Source organism: Peromyscus maniculatus, chromosome 12 (genome assembly GCF_049852395.1).
Source record: "Peromyscus maniculatus bairdii isolate BWxNUB_F1_BW_parent chromosome 12, HU_Pman_BW_mat_3.1, whole genome shotgun sequence".
NCBI classification, from domain to species: Eukaryota; Metazoa; Chordata; class Mammalia; order Rodentia; family Cricetidae; genus Peromyscus; species Peromyscus maniculatus.
In genome coordinates, this window is record NC_134863.1 from 20,623,713 (window position 1) to 20,642,670 (window position 18,958).

The 18,958-nt window shown below is 43.9% G+C and overlaps 1 protein-coding gene across 5 annotated transcripts in view; it reads right to left on the reverse strand.

Moving 5' to 3' along the window:
• Atp13a4 (ATPase 13A4) overlaps positions 1 to 18,958 on the reverse strand; it is a 125,116-nt gene that overhangs the window by 69,544 nt on the left and 36,614 nt on the right. For all 5 annotated transcript variants that reach the window (XR_013043704.1, XM_042259132.2, XM_006974469.4 and 2 more), the window contains exon 2: positions 6,404 to 6,577. Coding sequence is in view for 4 of the 5 variants with exons in the window: in XM_042259132.2 (XP_042115066.1) it covers positions 6,404 to 6,577 (174 nt within the window). In the remaining variant the exon portion in view is untranslated. The remainder of the gene's footprint in view (positions 1 to 6,403; positions 6,578 to 18,958) is intronic.

Sequence of the window (18,958 nt, forward strand, 5' to 3'; positions counted from 1 at the left end):
GCTGTCTAGTGAGATGGAGACTGGGTCTCAGGAGAGGGAATCAAGATGCTGTACCCTCCTACCTTCCCACACAGCTTTTTACTTTTGTATCTGGAACCAAAATATGAGTGGGAACCATAAGATTATTTATTATCGATTCAATTCCATTTATTTAATTTAATACAGTACTGGGCACCTGCTGTGGCCATGTGCCACAGGTACTATAAAGGATGAAAAGCAAGCCCTGACCTCTCTCTTCACAAAGTTTATAATCCAACAAAAGGAAAGACGTCATAAGAGCATAGATTGTCAGAGCAATGAAAGAAAGACCTACACCTCGGAGAATCAGAAGGCTCAGGTTCAAGCTCTTGCCCACATGGGTTCTTCTATGTGGATCACTCCCCATGTGTCTGTCCCCGTCGGCCACCATCACTTCATGACTCCTATTTTTAGACCTCAGAAGAGTCCTTCCTAGATTTTACCTGGTTGTGCCTCTATTGTGTAATCCTGCTGTGACCACGAGTTTTTCCTTATTAACCTTCTCAGTAGTTTCATATTCATTTGTGGGGTAATCTGATGAACTCCATGCATCCTGTCTTTATTTGTCAATGTGAACTCCCCCTGCCAAATACCTGCCCCTGAGCTAGGCCTGTGGCCCACATCAACTGATGCTCCCAGAGTTTATGTAGGAAAGAAAAATGAATGGAGAGGCTCCTGTTGCCTCATCTCTGAAATGCAGATGATAATGACTGTTTTCCGGGGTTGTTATGACAATTAGAATAACCACAATAGAATTCTATACAAGCTGGAAAGTGGATAGTCTATTAATACAGAGTAGATTCCATACCAGCATGACAGTCAGAAATGAAAACAGAGAAGGAGGAGAGGCAATAATTGCCTCCAGAACTGGACAATAAATACGATAAAGACATACGGGAGAAGGTGGTACAGCGTTGAAGAATGAGGGCGTTTCGGTAAGTGAGATGGAACACCCCCTTTCTAGGCTCTACCCAGGGGCGAGGGCGTCTCGCTAGAATGTCTCTTAATAAGGACAGGATTTCCATCTGTCTGGTCACGGCCTAGGTCTGGTACTTGTTTGGAGCTTGGTAAACACTTACTGAATGACCAAATGAACGGATGAGCAAACAAATACTTGAGCAGTTCTCAGAGAAACTTCGTGGGTGAGAGCAGAGGAAAAAAACCAAGTGTCGTGCTGGAGTGGGAAGTGTGGGCTCTGAGAGACCACCTTGTGGAGCAGGAAGCAGAGAGAGGGGGTCTGTAAGTAAAAGCAGCACTACTTACAGACAGCCCTGCTGGACCTGTAGCTCTCAAGATGGCATTTGCATGGCTCCTTTGTGGAGTTTCTGAGATTGGCGCTAAAGCCAATTCCGTTCACTGGAACATCACAATGAGGTGCCTTGATCTAGGCCTCATATCTAAGCATCACAAAGCTCTCCTCTGCGGATCAGGGGCTGTGACGACATGTGACACACAATGACAATGAAGGGGAAAGTGTGTCTGTAATTATAACAACGATATGGAAATCACCAGGAGCATTTAATTCACGGCCCCGATGAATGTAAATCATGTTATTTGCATAGAAATGAACCCTGCAGAAATGGGTTAAAATCCACAAATAGATAAATGATGAATCAAATGCATTTTAAAATTTATGAAATAAGATTGTAATTACACTCATCTTTTGGAAAAAAAGATAAAAATCTCGTGCTTAGCATTGCTTAATAAGAAAAAAAGAGATGAAAATAAGCTGAATACGGAGAATTTCCAGCGAGCACATCATGGCTTTTTATGTAGAGAAATGACTAGTTAATCAGTATCTGTGATAATAAACTGTAATCTTACCGGCTTGAGATTGATGATAAATACCAAGCACTGATTTTTTAATAAGACGAAGAACAGATACACAATGCATTTTCGGGTAGGAGTCACTCCGTCCTCTTAATGGAAACTTGTTAGAGTCTAGCTATTGCAATATAATTCAAACAAAATCTTTTAAGTTGTCGTTTTAATGCAATAACCTAGCAGTAGACTTTTAAACTATTGATGCTGAAAGCATCTTTTTCTCTAAGTCTCAGATAGTTCGAATGTTGGAAATAATTGAGTTCTTGTCTAATTACATAAAGACCAATTTAGTAGCTCATTTATTTGGAGAGTCTCTGGCATAGCAAATCCATTTCAAATGACACATAAGAGCAGGTAATTAAAAATTAAAGTTGAAATCAAGATGGAAAAGGCAAGATTGGAGAGAGTTGAGGCATCTCTGATTAGTTCTGGAGGGCCAGGGGGAGGGGCTTGATAGAGTCTGATGATTGAAAGAAAGGGACTCCATGATGGGTGTAGCTCCCAGACCTACTGGTGAAGTTCTGGCTCTTTCCAGGGTATATCCATTTGCAAACACAACTACAGAAAATCTAGACGAGACCACCTGGCTGGTGAGGGATAGGTCTCTAGACTCCTAGTACCAGAACATCTGTTCCGTGCACAGGCATGCTAGGCCCGCTGGATGATGAAGAAAGTACACATTCAGATGAGCAGATGTGCCTTGACAATAGTAAGCTCTTGTGAACAGAAAGCTTCTGAGGGTTCAGGAACAACACACACACACACACACACACACACACACACACACACACACACACACACAACACTGGCTTGGATGATCTACTTCACAGTTTGTAAATGGTTTCACTAGCCCCATTTTACAAATGGAATAATCAAGGTTCTGAAAACCTGGTAACAAACTTCCAGAGCTAGGACTGGAAGTCTGGCTTTTGACAGCAAATCCCACCAGGTCCCATGAGCCCATGCACAGGCGCCTTCTGGCTGTTGCTTGTTACTGCTCTTCTGTAGCCTGAAGGTTTCTGACTACACTCTTCCTCCTCTCTGTTTCTTTTAACCTGTTTGCCCCTCCATTTCCTTCACTTTCCTACTTACATTTTCCGTTTCCTTGCCCATTTCCTCTTATTTCCATCTGTGTCCTGGGCCTGTGAGCAGCATGGGGGGAGGGGCAAGGGCTGGCCAGCCAAGAGTCCTTCAGAGCTATAGGGGGAGGGCTCCTCCACTTCTGGGGCTCTGCTCCTAACGCAGCAAGAATGTTGCTGTCTGGGAGCCAGTTTGGTGCCATGTAGAGTTAAATCCCTTTCATGCTACAGGATCAGCCTTATGGGTTCACACAGATCCTGAGCTGGCTATGTACCATGATGGTGGAATACTAGCTGACCACATGCAAGGCACTGGGCTTATCCTCACCACCATAAAAAAGGAACCCCAAGACTCTTAACAGTCAAATGTGTTGCTATTCTCTCTTGCTGCATAGAAAAAATATTTATCTAGAAAGATTGGCACAAACAAAAATGTGTTACACTCCCATAAGAGCAATGGTTCTCTGTGTCCCCCAATATATTGTATCCCCCAATATATTGTACACCCTAATAACTCTCTGACTCTTTTGCCTCCCAAGGGGTTGCCTCGCCCAGCCTTGATATGAGAGCTCGTGACTTGTCTTATTGTAACTTGTTATGCCGTGTTTGATTGACACCCCAGGAGGCCTGGTGTTTTCTGAGGGGAAACAGAAGAGGAGTGGATCAGGGGTAGGGGAAGAGAGGAGAAGGAGGGCTGGAAGGAGGAGAGGGAGGAGAAAAGAAGGAAGGGATGTATTGTATGAGAGAGGAATACTTTTTTTCAAAGGAACCCCAAATGGTAGTTTTTCATGAACACGCAAGGCCCCTCATTCAGTGGCCCAGAAAATACAATTGCCTTGGTAAGACACTCAGGCTATGTACAGGAAGTCCACTTCTAACATTTGGCTAAACCTGGATTTTTTTTTTCCTCTTCATACTGTATAAACATCTATGGCTGAGTCATAGATCAAATATCCTGGTCTCTATTTCTCTCCCAATGAACAAGTGAACTGATAGATACTAGTTCTGACTATAGCAATTTTTTTCTCACTGTTTGTCCTTTGCCGAAAGGTCTCACAACACCTGAAGGCTTCTTAAAGACACACATTCTTGGGTTGAGACCCACATTCAATAGATTGGCAACTCTGAGGGGTTGGGGGTTGGAGCTTGCAATCTGTTTCCGCAGGCCCCCTAGATCACTCTGATGCCAGGTGAGATTGGAACAGAAGTGGTCTAAGTGCAATGTAGTGGGAGCAGCCCTGGATGAGGGCCTAGAATACAGAGGACTTCGTCCTGTCTCCCTTTCTATGACTTTAGGTACAGTCTGCCATGTTTCTGGGACTCTACTTTCTAATCCATCAAATGCCCAGTGGTAAGTGCCTGACGCTTTTCTCTCCTGAACATTCTGCAAGTCTTCATGATGTGAGCCTTGAGGTAGAGCTCCAGTTTAGTACCAAGTAGTCCTACTTACCACACAACAGCCTCTTCAAGTCTAGAAGTTTATTCTTCGAGAATATCTAGCTAGATTATAGTCGAACCTGAGAGCTGGTCCCTAAGCTACCGCTCTATGTATCTTGTAGTGATTTGAAGGCACCAGGATCCAGTTAAAGGACGGGGCTGGTTTCTAGAACACAAGCCAACAAGGACAAACTTGGTTGGACTCCCAGGTTAATGAAAGGTTAGCTCAAGCTGTGTGGGATAGCAGGATTCAGTGTGGCATGTTTGGGTGTTTTCGTTTTGTTTTGTTGGTTTCATTAGGAGGTGGGGAGCTGTTTGATTCTGACTGACCAGCTGTCAAATGTTCTGCTCTTCTCTTGCTGCATAGATAAAATATTTATCTAGAAAGATTGGCACGAATAAAAATGTGTTACACTCCCATAAGAGCAGCGGTTCTCTGTGGTGATATATTGTGCCCCCCCCAAAATATTGTGCACCCTAATAAACTTATCTGGGGATCAGAGAACAGAGCCAGCCACTAAATTAGACATAGAGACCCAACAGTGGTGGCACACACTTTTAATCCTATCACTCGAGAGGCAGAGATCTGTCTGGATTTGTGAGTTCAAGGCCACACTCGGAACAGAATCAGGCGTGGTGGAACACACCTTTAAAGCCAGCACTTGAAATCTCATGTCTTTGCTTGGGAAGGACACAGGCCTTTAATCCCAGGAAGTGATGACAGGAAGCAAAAAGGTATATAAGGTGTGAGAACCAGAAATTAGAGGCTTTTAGCAACAGTTCAACTGAGAACCTCAGGGGTAAGGACTCAGAGGCTTTCAGTCTAAGGATTCGTAGAAACAGGATTGGCTGAGGAGTTGGTGAGGTGAGGTTGGCTGTAGCTTGTTCTGTCTCCCTGATCTTTCTGTTTCACCCCAGTATCCGGCTGCAAGTTTTTTCCATTAATAAGACCTTTTAAGATTCATGTTACAGTTCTCAACCTGTGGGTAGCAAACCTTTGGAAGTCTAATGATCTTTTCACAGGGGTCACATATCAGGCATCCTGCATAGCAGGTATTTACATTACAGTTCCTAACAGTAGCAAAATTACAGTGATGAAGTATCAATGAAAATAATTTTATGGTTGGGGGCTCACCCCACACAAAGAACTCTATTAAAGGGTGGCAGCATTAGGAAGGTTGAGAACCACTACAAAAGAAGTTGATTTATCAAAATTGGTTGTTGCCACAGGTCATGTGTGCCAATGCCTTGTTAGAATAACAGGGTTAGTCAGGAAAGAATCCTCCAAGAGACTGTCACTTCGTTCCCTCAACAGGAGTACCATGTCCACCTATCAGTCACCCAGTACAGATGCTGGAACTGGGAGTGTATCAGTTAACATATAAGCTCCCCTTCTGGACCTGGCTTTCCTGCGGGGGTGGGTGGGTGGAGGATGATACATGTGGTCTCAGTGCCATGAGTGCCACAAGGAAGTGACATGAAGCTAAGCTGGAAGAGCCTCACCTGATGCCACAGCCTTGAAATAGCAGATTGGCAATGACCTCAGTGACAAAAAGGTTGCATTTTATGCCCTAGTGTTTCTGCAGAACAGGACACAAGCATATCAAAATCTATAGTTCTCCTCATCAGTACAGGGAGACAGCAGCTTCCTCAGAGGGATGCTCCTCATCTCTCAAACTCCCTTGTCCCTTTTCCAGAGTCATTCTTGTGGAGGCCAGAAGCATTTATGTACCAGGCTTAAAGTCAAGGGTTGGTAGGAATTTAGAACTAGTGGCTTGTAGTCTTGACTTAACTACTCTACATTACCCGCTACTTCAGCAATCAACATGTTTATGTTGACTCTAACATTTGCTAAAGTCACAATTTAGAGGGACTACCCTGTGAAGTAATTATCCTTTAGAAATCCTATTGTAGACAAATTTCTGGGTTCTGGACAGGTATACAGTGATGGAGGAGCCTACCCACGTACCACCTGCCTGGGAGACATCTTACAACCCAGTGTCCCAAAAAAGGGACACCATCTACAAAAACAGATGTATACTTACAGTTGTCTTCAGCAACACCACATCTGCTTCTTGCAGGGAACATGGGACACAGTTTGCCCACACATGCCAAGCTGGTCTCCAGTAAAACACCAAAGGGAGGATTCCGAGAGAGAAGATGGATCCAATGAGACAGAGAGCTTTCCTACAGCGTTGAGTCTGGTAGCCAAATATTTCCTGAAATGGAACAGAAAGGATTCCAGGTGTTGGTCAAACTTGGAACAAACACTACTTTTAGGGATGAAATGGAGGTAGGGAGTGAACGGTCTGGTGAGGGAAGACAGGCATGGGGGAAGAGAGGGTAGAAAGAATGAGGTCAGATTCCTGACCAAGAAGTTTCAGACGGGATTCCTGACCTCCAAGAAGGAACCTGTTAGTCAGGAAAGGCAATGTCCAATCACCAAGCTACCCTGGGCTACACATTATCCTGGGTGCTCAAAGATATGATCTTAAGTCTCCCCAGTCACCCCTACTCCTGTGTCATTCCTAAAATGAGATAATACTCCCCTCATTGAACAAATAATGCAAAGGAACTCAAGGATATACTGTCTTGTCCAAAGCCACACATCTGGAAGCTGGCTAAGTCTTGGGCAAGCCCAAGTCTGTCAGCTACCACACCTAGAATTTGGTTCACAATTGTTATAAGCATGAGCACAGCCATGTGACAAGCTGTGGATACCAGCTGATGACAGTAGCCACATGATACCAACAACTCCCGGGTTAGCAGCCTCAAGAGTGGTTGAAGCAGGAAACAGGCCTTGAATTTAGAGCAGTATTTAATGAAGGAATTTGACCACAGGGGATTAGTGGCCAACTTGCTTTGTGGTTCTGCTGTTTGCTCTGACTCCCTTGTTCAATAACAAAAGAATTTTCTACCCAAAAGGAAATGCCGTGGAGATCATTTGGTTGTTAAGCAGGTCTTTCATGCTGTGAAGGATGATTACTCTGCCCTGAAAAATACACATTGAAAGAGGGGTCTCATCTCTGATATTTGATAATCTAGACAAACTTCCTTTTGAGAACCATCTGGGGCAGAATAGAAAAGCACTTCTAGAAGCAAGTGGCCTTGGACCCACAACTGTATGCCACAAAGTCAAGGTAGAACTCATGCTTGTTACAATGGCTGAAATGGAGAGGGAGTGAGTGTGCTGGGTAAAAGCACAATAGGACTGACTGAGACACTTCATTTTCAGAAATCAGTGTTGCCCTTTGCTAGGTGTGTGAATATTAGTAAGCTATGCAATCCCTTTGTCACACACACACACCCCAAAATTGGACAGTGATAGCACAAAGTTACTGTAGGGTGGAAATAACTGAACATGTGTAAGTCTACATCTGAATCTCTCCTGCTGCTGCTGCTAATGATGGTGGTGGTGGTGGTGATGATGTTGTTGATGATGACATTGATGATGCTCCTGCTAGCATTACTATGACTTGGTGCCATAGCCCCAACACAGACATGAAAATCTAAGCCCTGATTTACAGGTAATTAGATCCAAGAATTCCTAGTGATAACCACTGTGCTTTTGTTAGTCTGTGTCTTAAGGTAATAACTGCACTGAACATCGGCGGGGCGTTTACCCACCAACCTCACAATTCCCCAGAGTTTTCTTGAGTGCGAGCAACAGGAAATATTAGATAAAAGGATTTAAAGTGTGGAGATAAACAAAAAGAAAATACAGATAGCCTAGAGAGGGCCTGGAACCTATTCCAATGGGCTCTGACTGCCTCTGCCCTAAGGCATTTATAGAAACATCAAGGGCTTGAGCAAAAGACCTCCCCTCCAGCACAGCCAAGAACAAACCATCTCAGACACCTGCACTCAGGCCCGTGGACCTAATTATCCTCTCTATGAGGACCTGCTAGGTAAAGCCACAAGGAACCTGAAAACAGACTCCCACAAACATCAAACTTGACATCACCAACTTCTCTATCTCATGTGACGAAGAAGACTACATCAACAGAGAAGGGTCTATGACTCTTGGCTGCAAGGTACTCCAGTGTGTAATTACTAGATTCCTTCCTAGCACACTAGTGCAGTCATGGGAGATGAAGGGCAACTTGCCACGTTATCCAATTCAGTATGACTTTTCTGAAATGCTCTTAACTCATTTTACAGGGTAGACATTTACCCTTACATGATACCTCTCTCTTGAAGCTCAAAGCTACTGCTTTCCAGCTGCCAAGACTGGACCAGCATGGCTCCACATCCAACCTGCAGCCATGCTTATTAATCCCACTCTAACTGATGTGCCTCCCTGAGTCTTTCCCATGTCCTCTCCTGGTCCACAGCTTTGCATAGATCGACTTCTACTCCCCAGTCTCGTCATTCTATCACTTTCTAAAAGTAGTGTTTAGATGTTTTCTTATATTGGCAGGGGAGCCACGTGTCATTTTTATGAGTTACTCTGTGCCAATGTGCCAACCTCTCTGTTAGTGTTTGAAAGTGTCCTCATGTTCATTATCAAGACAGTATATGGTGATATTTTATTTGTACTGAAATGTAATTTTAATTTTATGTTAATAAAGTTGCCCTGGGGTCAGAGCTATTAGAGCCATAGCAAGAGCGTGGTGGTTAGAAGAGCTAGGTAGATTTCTGTGTGTTCAGGGATACAGCCAGTATTGGAGACATACGCCTTTAAGACCTGGAGGGCGGTACTTACAGGCAGTGATGAGGCAGTCATGTGGTTGGGTTTACAACCAATGAGAAGGCAGAACAGAAAGAATATTTAAACACGGACAAACAGGAAGTAGCTCTCTCTCGGGGAAGCTAGGAGCACTGCAGGAGGTAAGATTTTATCTCTGAGCTCTGACCTCTCGGCTTTCTCTTTTACATTGGCTCTGTGTTTCTTATTTTAATAATACGATTGGTTACATCTACAACAGTAAGCAGAAATTAGTATCTTCCTTCTCTAGTTAAGAAAGCTCAAGTTTAAAGTTATCATATATAATTTTTTTTTTTACCTGTAACTAATAATTACTGAGATCACACTGCTGCAGCTAACAATTCTTGGGCATCTTCAAGTCTCTCTCTATGCACTTTATAAACATCCTCTTACATAGTTGAAAAAAATTAAATATATTTCCCAAGGCACAAAGCCCAGCATAACTCAAAACTGATTCTGCAACACAGAGAGAATAGGGTGAACTGATGTTTCTAATCAGTCCCTTCTTTCTCTATCCTTAATTTCAGTTTGACTTAATGTAACAAGTTTGTTAAGTGTTATCCAAATAGCAGACATGTGGACCATGACAGATGTGAATCAATGTCTCTAGTTTATAAACACTAGGTTACAGGGGGAAAGAGACAGAACTGTAAGGTTAAGCAAAGTGGAACGGAAAGATCCACAGCGGGTGGCCAAACCCCTTATCATCCAAATGCGGTCCTGGGTCCTGTCGTTGGTGCCATCACTAACCCCAGAATAACAAGAGTAGACAGTGACGCTGGCGAGGCAACCCCATCCGTTTCTCTTAGGCCACCTTGGACCCCCTCTGGAGGACACTGCCACTTCCCCCGAGTGCCTCATGATCTGTGATACACTGTTAAATTTTCTGTAGAAAGGGTCAAAAATTGTGCACAAGGCACGTTCAATTGTTGCTTGTTGAAATAAGTTAATTTCACTGACTTGAAGTGAATATTGTCTGACCAGCGCTATTGACAGACAGGGGTGTAAAGGTTAGCATGGAACCATCATCGTCACCTGGTACCAGTTTGTTTCTTATGTTATGGAGTGTCTGCCATATCTATGAATATGCTTGAAGCAGTTGTTCTCCCCCCTCCCCGTTCCCCAACTGCTGTCACCTCCCACAGAAAGAGATTGATGAGCCAAAAACTGACATTAGAAAAATGTCCAAAATGTATATGCTATACAATAACCAACTCATGGCAGGCTCCAGGCATCACAGAACAGCACTGCATTGCTCTCCTTATCTTCCCACCCATGCACTCTTCCTCACAGAAACACAGAAACACATACACACACCTCACGGGGGCAAGACCCTCTTCTAGAAGGCTCATGAGGCCACCTCAAGCTGATCATCTGGAGTTCACCCTCGGAAACATATCTGTGGGCCTGACACAGTCAAAGACTTGGTCGATGCAGAATTGTGATGACACAAAAACATGAAGGTGTAAGTGAGAGTGACATCTGGAACAGGACAGTGGCTATCTCCAAAGAATCTTCCCCGTGTGGTGTTGTCCTGTAAGGCCCCAACAAGTCCTCAGGGTAGCCCTCAGCCTAGGAGTCCCGGGACCTCCCAGCACACTGACCCCTCATAGGAGGACTCAAGATCAGCAGATTTCAGAAGCTGAGCATGCCAAAAGAGGGCAATAAACGCAGCTGTCATGCTCACCAGGAAAAAAGGTGTGTTAACACCGAGAACATGTTGCTTTCCAATAGCACCATTTCCACAGTCAGGATTTTCCTGTCTCTGGAGTCCAGTGCAAACATGGTTCTTAAAATGGGCTCTGGAATCTTTCTACTACCATCCCTCAGACTGATCATTATGCGTCTCCTTTAAACACATTAATTTATTCAATCATATTACAGTCAAATCATGCTAGCCTAGACACCTTTGCATCTCTCTGCAGACTTCATTAAGCATTTGAAAGCTTTAAAAAAAATCAAATTTTTAAGACTTTACCTCCCTGAAGATAATCTCTTTCCCCTTATTTCCAAATGTTGGGTGTGAAAAGAATGCTTCACTGTAATTTGCACGTGTTATAGTAGTAGACCGTGTTAAGTGTCTGTGACTTTTCTCCTCACTTCTGCTCTAGGACCTATAAAAATTCTGTCCTGGTAATTTCTCATTTACTACTCTTAGGCAAAAGGAGAATTCCACAGGCTTCTAAGCTAATTTGAAGTTCAGATTCAAGTAAGAAACTCTCACCAAATAGCCTAAGCCAGGAATTTGGAGTAGGGGTGGGGAAGCGAGAGGGGTTTTTGTTGTTGCTGCTGTTATTGCTGTTGCTGCTGAATTGGTAAACAGTCTTCAGACTTTAAATTGGTCCCCCAGTTATTTTCACATAAAAATTATCATGCAGACACTGTCTTTTGAAATACACCTGAAATTGTGAAAATATTATCCCCAGATTTTTACACTGTAAGACTCAGCAGGAGATCATAACAAGATATGCACGAAATAACCCAAACTGTCTAATGAGTGGGGATGTTGTGTTGAAGTCTGCCCACACACTGTGGGATTTCAGTCATACATCAAGCATGCGGACTTTTAGTGAAAAAAAAATGGTAGAAAAAGCAGGTGCAAAGGATTACAGCAGCATCATAACGTTTTTATAAATTTTAAAACAAATTTAGTTTAAAGGGGGTGATGAACACATAGGCAAGGCAGTGAGTATTGTGTTGGATGATGCGAAATACAGTTCCTAAAGAGAACAGCACTCAGACTATTAACTTTACATGTCTGCAATCCCAGTACTCAGGGAGCTGAGGGAGGAGGATCATAAATTCAAGGCCCATCTTGATGACAAAACACTATAAGGTGACGGGTTCATCGCTAAGTTAAGGCCGCACATGAACAAATAACATAAATATATCATGAACCAAAGATTGTAGGCAGTCTAATAATAAATTCCTGAGTTCTTAGGAAGAAAGGGGAGAGAAGAACCATCCTGAATGAAAAGAGATGCCCTTTAAGGGAACAAGTGCCTCTCCCACTTCCTGTGGTCCTTGCCAGGCTTTCTTTTCCCTAAGTCAAGGCCACATGTCAGTCAGGTCCTGTTTTCCCTCTCATTAATTGAAGAGTCTTTTCTCTGCTCACCCTGAGAGCCCATGATTCTCATCTGTAGCTGAAAGTTTTTCTGTGTCCCACCTGGTCCGCAGCTGCTCAGACCCAAGTAAACACACAGAAGTTTATATTAATTAAAACTGTTTGGCCATTATCTCAGACTTACAACTGACTAGCTGTTACACTTAAACTCAGCCCATTTCTGTTAATCTATATGTCGCCATGTGTTCTGTGGCTTTACTTGTGTACCATTACATGCTGCTCCCTGGATGGTGGGCTGGCGTCTCCTGACTCAACCTTCCTCTTCCCAGAATTCTCCTTGTCTGCTTATCCTGCCTATAATTCCTGCCTGGCTACTGGCCAATCAGCATTTTATTTATCAACCAATCAGAGCAACACACATTCACAACATACAGAACAACCCACAGTGCCCATCCAGCCTGATTTTGTTTTCCAGAGGACATGGGCACTCTCAACTTGGTGAATGTTGCTTCTAGAATATAGGGTCCAAAAGCCAGGAACTGCGGGAAGCATCCATGCCGAGGAGGACAGCCCTCCTATCCCTCACAGTAGAAAACGGTGCCAGTGTTCAAAACCCACACTGTGAACATTTCAGTCCCCCCCTCAACTGAAATTCTTTAGCTCCCACTGCCTATGATGGCTTTCTCAGTTCCAGAGAACTGGGATGTTTTCAGTTAGGACTCTACAGAAGAAGAGGATACATACACAATGCTGACTACTGCTATGATTTCGATATAGTTTTTTTTTTTCCTCCCCTAAGGGTATGTGTGACCAGAGCTTGATTTCTAGGTGGGAGTTTTGGGAGACACTGGAGCCTTTAAGGAGTGGGAAGTAGTGAGCATCCCTCTATCATCAGAGACATGGCTCAGAAGAGAAACCTGTTTGCCTGGAGTGATGGGAACAGCAAGTTGTTATAGCAGCCTGAGCCTGAGCCCAGAGGACTCTGTAGCTTCCTGTATTAGCTGGGAACCTGATCCGTGGCCACACCACCCTGGGTTACCAGTCTTATTTGATTTCATTCCTAAGCCAGGTTAGACCTGGTTAGCACTTCACTGGGAGATGCAAGCCTTCCCTTCCATGCACAGCCCTGATATCTGCCATACGGCCCTCTCCTGAGGCTATACTTTCAACCCCCAAAACTATGAACCAAATAAACCTGGTTGGTTGGTTGGTTGGTTGGTTGGTTGGTTTTTGGTTTGATTTGCTTTGGGTTTTTGTTAATTGGTTTTTGGTCATCAACAGCCTGCCTCAGGTACTTCAGTATTGTGACAAGGATCAGCTGATGCACACACCATGCTTGGTAGTGGTTACAATACAGTCCGACAGATCAGGAAACTGGGGTGCTGAGGAAGCAAAATGCCCACATGGTTTCCTCTTTCTGCCTGCATGTCTGACCTCACCTAGGCTGTTCCTCCTCTGTCTCATCTGACTGCCCCCCCCCCAAGAACACTGTTTCTAGTTCCTGGAATTCCATGCCCCCACGGCAGCTTCAGTCTCCCCTACTCGGAATTTCATTTAACCTAATTTCACTTCTCTATTTGGGACGTGGCATGTCTCTTGTTCTCAACTCTATCTGGTCATAGCTCCCCCATCACAGGATTACTGAACAAAACAAAAGAACAGCACTTCTTCCAAGCACCAAAACCAAGGAAACATCATCAAAGCATTTTCATGCTATACTCTCCAGGAGAAAGTCTTACTCTAGTTCAATTAAAATTGTCTACTACGTCTAGGGCCATGGGTAAGGTATGTGTGCCAAAGATAAATTTATCACCCTCAAAGGTCTAGCAGGAGAAAGGATGAATTTTAAAATAGCTATAATTCAGGACAAAAAAAAATATATTAAGTGTCATATGAAATGCACAAAAGGCCAAATTAGTTTCAAATGATGAAAGATCCTACTGCGATGATAATTAGCAAAAGCCTTGTAGGAGAATGGCTACTTGAAATTGACTTGGAAGTAATTGGTAGAATTTCAGTAATTGGGAAAGGAGGCTAAGAGAAGGGACTTTAAGTGGAGGAACGAACCTTCAGAGGAAGTGCTGAGTCTGAAAACATGGAGGACATTTACGGACAGAATGACAGTTTATGGTATGATAGGAACGAACGTTGTGCACAGTTTAAAAATGCAACTCTGAAGCTGAGCATGAAAGCACACACCTATAATCCCAGCCCTTGGATGTGAGGTAGGAGGATCCAGAGTTCAAAGACAGGCTGAGCTACACAGTGAGTTCAAAGCCTGTACTGTATAGTAAGACCCTGGAAGGAGGGAGGGAGAGAAGGAGGGAGAGAGGGAGAGAGAAAGGGAGGGAGGGAGAGAGGGAGGGAGGGAGGGAGGGAGGGAGGGAGGAAGGGAGGGAGGGAGGGAAAGGCAGATAAAAGGAGGAGAGGGGTGGAAGGGAGGGAGAGAAGGGGAGAAGAGGGGAAGGGAGAGAAGAGGAGAGGGGAGGTGAATGCAAGGGAGGGGAGGGGAGAGGAGAGAAGAGAAGAGATAACTTTAGGTTAGGAAGGATTTAGGGTTCTAAAATGTAGTGATTACTTCATCTAATGGCTACCCAAAGGAAACTTCATTTACAAACTACACCTAGATCTTTTCTGGTCCACAGCCATGGGTGGACCTCTTGTGGTTGCCCTAAATTTAGCATCCTGAAGCCATCAGGAGCGGAGGTCATGGCCTTATATCAAGAGGTCATTGCATTAGATCAAGGGAATGTCCTGACTATAAAGAGGACAGGACAGGTGGGTGTGTTTGGGGCTTCAGTTTCTTTGAATTATGCCATTTCCTGTTCTTAGCCAGGGTTTCTGTCATACAGGGCTATGAAAACTCTTCCTTGTCTCCACAGTTAGCTGTCCAGAAAGCAATCCATCCAACCCTTTGGCAGCAGACAAGGTGGTAACAGTCTTACCTGTGGGTGATTGTTCACCTAAACGTGGGGCAAAGGTGAAAACACAGCTTCTGTGAATAATAACTTCTTCTGTTTCCATCGCTCTAAATATATACTTTCCCAAATATCTTCCACCCTCATAACTCTACACAGAAAGTCTCATCAGCCATGGTTCAGAATAAGGAAGATGAGGTTCAGAGAGGCCAAGGGATGTACCTACAGTCACCTAGCTGGTAGGTACCAAAGTCAAATCCCTCTTAATTAAAATTCTTTCTACCTAATAAGCCTGCCTCTCATAAAGATTCGCCCTCCTCCTCCTCAGCCCTCGGATACTCTCATTAGAAGGTATCACCCAGACAGCGATTGAACACTTGCTGATTGTTGAAAACTGAGCTAATGAGTGCATGAGTGCACTGCCTGGACAAGTTCTAAGTTCCCCTTAAACAGGTTTTCACAGGCTGCAAACTGCAGAGTGTGGAGAAATCAACAAGAGGCACTCCACCCATCGGCCACCCAAGCCGACGATGGTTTCTGCAGACAGCATCCTAATCTCTTGGTCTGACGGTGCTGGGCAGGAGGTATTTTCTAGGCTCTCCTGTCATGCTGAAATCAAAACACCACTTGCTGGGCATGTTCTTAGCATAACAGGAAATACAGTTGATCTTTCTTCCCAGTTCCTGACACAAGCAATCAAAACTCTAGGGATTTCCCGAAGGATCGATTGCGGTGTATGCTTTTGTTCTGGTTGGGCCTCTTTCACTCACACCTCGGTTTGTGCTGAGATCGGAATATGGGCTTCAGGAAATGCTGTGGTTACTTCAGGGGAGCTTCAGTGTGGGAACTGGTGGCCAAAGGGTTGGAATTTCTGGCCCCACCCCCAGTCTCAGGGGAAGGAGGAAAGGCTAGAGAGTGGGTACCAAGCCAATCTTCTCTATGTAGTGCCACCTCCATAAGAACCCAAATGATTGGCAGTCACATGGAGGTACCAAGAGGGTCTCACCCCTCAGCTCAATGGGGACAGAAGCTACCAAGGAAGGACCCTTCAAGACCTTGCATACATTTTCATCTGGCTGTTCATTTTCATTCTTTATAATAACCAAAAAATATTAATAAATAAGTACAACATTTTCCATAGTTTTGTGAACCATTCTGGTACATTATCAAACATAGATGTTTGGGGCATATGGGAACCACATGACATTGTATCAAAGACAGACCTAAGTGTGAAAAACCTGGGGACTTGATACTTGTGACCGACACTTGAGTTGGAGACACTCTTATCAGACTGAGCCTATAAGCCCATGGAGCTTGTAACTAATTTTGGATAAAGTCAGAATTTAATTGAATTAAAGGAGAATCATTTGAGTTCCTGAGAATTAGCCTGTGTAAAGAGAGGGAAAATAGACATATTTGATGCCAGAAGTATGAGAAACAGAGAAAAAAACCCAACACCTGAGAGTCATAAGAAAATAAGAGCGTAGACAGGCCATTACCAGAAGTTGCCACCCGTCTAGACAGCAGGATGCTGACCCGGGACCCACAGAGGGAGGAGGGCGCAGGAGAAAGACAGCACACTTACAGGTAATGCTCCTAGTTTATTTACCACTTGTTAGGTTATCATCTGGAAGTGACTCCCCATCTAAAACAAACCAGAGTAATAATCCCTGTAGCCAAAAACTACTGCGGGAATGAAGTGGGATCCAGGGTGTGTACATGTAGTTCAGATGGAATCTGTCATTGTGAGGAAAGTGGACTTAGCGTTGACTGGTAAGTTCTCAGGGACATCTTGGTAAGTTGGTCCCTCCATACCATTCAGATCTCAGCTTTGCTTGCCACAGTCTAGAGCAGTTACCAAGCCATTCCTACCATATCCCTCCTTACATCTCTAGAAGCCCTTCAGAATCTCCATCTGATAGTTTTATATGGGGTGTGTGCATGTCTGCCTGTCTGTCTGTGTGACTATCTGTGTATGTATGTATCTGTGTGTATATATATCTGTGTGTGTCTCTGTGTGTGTTTATGTGTATATGTGTCAGTGTGTGTGTGTTTGTGTCTATATGTATGTGTCTGTCTCTCTCTCTCAGTGTGTGAGTGTGTGTGTGTGTGTGTGTGTGTGTGTGTGTGTGTGTGTGTGTGTGTGCAGATTTTAAAAGCTCCAAAGAGTTTCCATCTGTCATGTTGATTGCTGACTCCCTGGCACGAAACAGACCAGCTTCTACCACACAGCGGGCCTAGAAAAAGTTTTAACTGAATAAAGGGCTTGGACTACAATGTAAAGCTTTCGATTGAAGCAAGCAGACTGTAACGTGCCCAGACAGGACAACAGGACAGAAGTGACAATCATGTACTGGGACCTGGTGACTGCTTAACGGACATCCAAACCAACTCCACTTTCAGAGAGGAGAACTGAGATCCCCCACGAGCATTCTTCAGAAGGGCATAAAAGAGGAAGAAATGGTCTTCTCCCAAAGTCATGCCAGTACTCTTTAACCAACGGCAAAATGACCTTGACCACAAACATCGTGCCCCAGTATGAGTGTGTCTTCCCCCTGAGCCATCACCAGCCACTTGACCCAGGAGGACCGGGATGAAAACCTTCTTAGGAGCTCTGCAATGAAGATGGGATAGAGATGCTACAGATCACTGCTCTCTCCACATCTGTAACACCAGCTTCCCTGACACACCCACCTCCATCGGAGCCAAAGCGACTTCCTGAGGAAGCCTGTGCCACCTTCAGACTGCCCAGATGAAAACAGGGAAGCTATACTCCCAGAATTCACCCCAATCAACAACGTGTGTGTGTGCTCTTTCTTCTGTTTCACCACACTGCTCCCATACCATGAAAGTCACCTTGCAGTCCACTGGTTCATGCACTGCTCACCATTTCCACAGCTCAGTCAGTATTTACCTAAAATCCAAACTACATTCTGATGTCAGTGGTGGCAGGCTAGCTCACATCCACCACAACTGCTTTTTTCAAGCTGCTTTGGCATTGTTCTTTTTCTTACACCACGTGATAGTGAGTTGAGTGGGTGTCTATAATTATCCATTAAACTCAAAGTATTTCATGAACTTTTATATGACTACACAATGGAATATTGATAGCTACATAATGTGTAGCATTTCATGTCCCACATTCCCCCGTAAAGACACTCTCTTAGGATTATTGTACTTCTGATGTTCCTTCAACCCAGCTCTTCCCTTGTTCACAGAGATGACTCACAGAGAAGCCGGTCTTCCACAGAAGTTTACATGCCAAGAGCTACACCCTGCTGATTCCAGATGTTCTACAAAGACAACAGAAATGTGGCTTCATCTCCAGCTGCTTTTATTTTCATGGTTTTCTCTACTTGTTTATTTATTTTGGAATAATTGCATTTATTCCCACAGGAAAAAGTAATCTAAGTTTTTACTTCTGAACTAGTTCTTGTGTTGTTAGTTTGTGTTCAGGTGAAATTTTAGATATCATTCTGTGTTGATTAGAGGTTGATTTCAAGAGCTGGTGTGGTTGCTCAGTGGGGAAAGGCACTTGCTGTATACTCTTGGCAAACTAAGTTCAATACCCAGACCCATGTAAATATAGAAGGTAAAAGGAGATATAATCAAGTCTACAAAGTTGTCCTCCAACTTCTATACATGCAACATCGCATATGCACACACGCCTACACACACATGTGGACACACATATCAAACACACACACACACACACACACACACACACACACACACACACACACACACACAAAATGGCTTTTAAAGTTTGACTCTAAACCACACAGAATAAGGTGTTCCCTTAACATGGTGTTTTGAAGTTGTTTTCCTACAGTGCACCACCCTAAAAAAACATGATAATATTTCCATACTGTAGATCAGGTAAAGGTACCAAACTGTTTGGTGATAGAGA